Source organism: Merops nubicus, unplaced genomic scaffold (assembly GCF_000691845.1).
Source record: "Merops nubicus isolate BGI_N331 unplaced genomic scaffold, ASM69184v1 scaffold36508, whole genome shotgun sequence".
Taxonomy (NCBI): domain Eukaryota; kingdom Metazoa; phylum Chordata; class Aves; order Coraciiformes; family Meropidae; genus Merops; species Merops nubicus.
The window spans coordinates 1690-3605 of record NW_008625741.1 but is presented as its reverse complement, the minus strand read 5'-3'; the positions used below and the strand labels follow the sequence as shown (position 1 = coordinate 3605).

The 1916-nt window shown below is 58.6% G+C and overlaps 1 protein-coding gene across 1 annotated transcript in view; it reads right to left on the bottom strand.

The window, feature by feature from the left end:
- DBNL (drebrin-like) overlaps positions 1-1916 on the bottom strand; it is a gene marked incomplete at both ends in the record, with an annotated part of 4955 nt that overhangs the window by 1561 nt on the left and 1478 nt on the right. The window contains one exon of the mRNA XM_008945790.1: positions 543-655. Within this exon, the coding sequence (XP_008944038.1) occupies positions 543-655 (113 nt within the window). The remainder of the gene's footprint in view (positions 1-542; positions 656-1916) is intronic.

Below are 1916 nucleotides of genomic sequence, written 5' to 3'. Positions count from 1 at the left end.
CAGCAGGGTGCCCAGGGTCACAGCCAGGAGGGTTTGGGATCTCTGGGTGAGATTCCAGTGGAGGAGGATGGAGGGGGCAGAGAGGACATGAACTGACCCCAACCCCCCCATTCCCCACCCCCTGAGAAGCTGGGGGGAAAAGGTGGAGCAGAAATGAGGAGGGAAGTTGAGCCTGGGAGGAAGGGAGGGGTGGGGGGAGGTGTTTTTGGATTCCTTCTTCTCATTATCCGACTCTGATTTAATCACTCATCAATTAACTTCCCCAAGTCCAGCCTGCCTTGCCTGTGTCAGTTATTTCTGGGTGTTATTTCTCCCTCTCCACATCTCCTGGTTGTCTTTTCTCTCCCCTGTCCAGCTGAGGAGGGCAGAGAGCTCCTGGGTGGACCCCTGATGTCCAACCAGGGCCAACCCACCACCCAGGGACACCCTGAGCCTCCTGCCCTGGGACAGCAGCCACCCCAGGAGGGCTCCAGAGAGCCCTGGGAGGAGAAGCAGAGATTTGCCCCCCAGCAGGGGAAGGAAAAGGGTCTGTCCCCACTCACCCAGTTGATGAGGACGTATTTGGGCAGGCCAGAGTTGGGGTCCTTCACCCTGCAGAAGGCATACATCACCTTCCCACTGTTGAGCTCCTCCAGCATCTCCTCCAGGCCACCATCTGCCCCCCAAGAGAAAGGAGAGGGGGTGAGAGTGGTGGGAAGGGCTGGGCCCCTCCTGCTGATCATCTCCTGGAGGTTATTCCTGGTGGATCTGGTGTGGTCCTACACCAGGAATGCTTCAGAGCCCTCGTGCTTAGCCCAGTGCTCCTGGGATTACTGGTTTGGGTGGGTGGGAGCCCCTCAGGCTGCTCCCCCCTGTTCCCCTTTCCCAGCAGCCTTCACCACCAGAGCTCCTCTTCCTCACACCTTTGCTCCAAGGAGTGCAAACCCACCCGTGGAGATCCCAGGGCTGCTGTGGGACTCGGGTGATGGCAGAGGGTGGAACTGGAGTTCACTCCATCCCCCAGCACTCTCTGAAGACAGCACCAGCCCAAGCCACGAGCAGCCTGTCTCTGGGCAGAGCTGGGCTCTGAGCTCACAATCCTCAGGGGCAGTCACCAGAGCAGGCAGCTGCAAGTTCTGCCCACAGGTTCCTCCAGGAAACGGCCCCAAGGTCTCCAGCACCACCAGCAAATGAAGATCAGGAAGGTTCTGAGAAGCAGAAGACTTGAGGGTGGCCTTTTAGGACTGCCAGGGGCCTGGCAGAAAGCTGGGGAGGGACTTTGGAGCAGGGGCTGTTGGGCCAGGACAAAGGGGGGATGGGTTGAAGCTCAAAGAGGGAGATTTTGAGGAAAGAGGAGGAAGAAATTGTAGATGCTGAAGGTGGTGAGAGCCTGGCTGAGGTTGCCCAGAGAGGTGGTCGCTGCCCCATCCCTGGAACCATCCCAGGGGAGGTTGGATGGAGCTCTGAGCACCCTGCTCTAGCTGGGGATGACCCTGCTCAGGGCAGGGGGTTGGGTGAGGTGCCCTTGGAAGGTCCCTTCACCCAGAACTGCTCTGACTTTACAAGCAGTGGAGGAACTCGCTCCGCCCATTCCTGTTCCACCTTCTCAGCCTGCTGGGGGCAGGGACAGCTCTGCCCCACCACACAGGAAGCAGAGAAGAAACCCAGAGGCTGCTGCAGGGTTTGGCCACGCCAGGCAACCTTCAGAGGAAGCTCCTGAGCTCCTGCCCTCAAGCTTCAGTCACTGCTGTAAACCCTCTGGGCAGGGGTTGCTCTGAACTCTGAGCTTCCCGTGGTGACAGGAGCAGAGAAGTGGCAGCAGCCCCCCCTGCAGCCTGTCTGCTCCACTCCTCCACGGGGAATTATTGTTATTGTTATCAATACAAGCAGGAGGAATTATAGAATCATGGGATCAGTTTGGGTGGAAGTGACTCTTA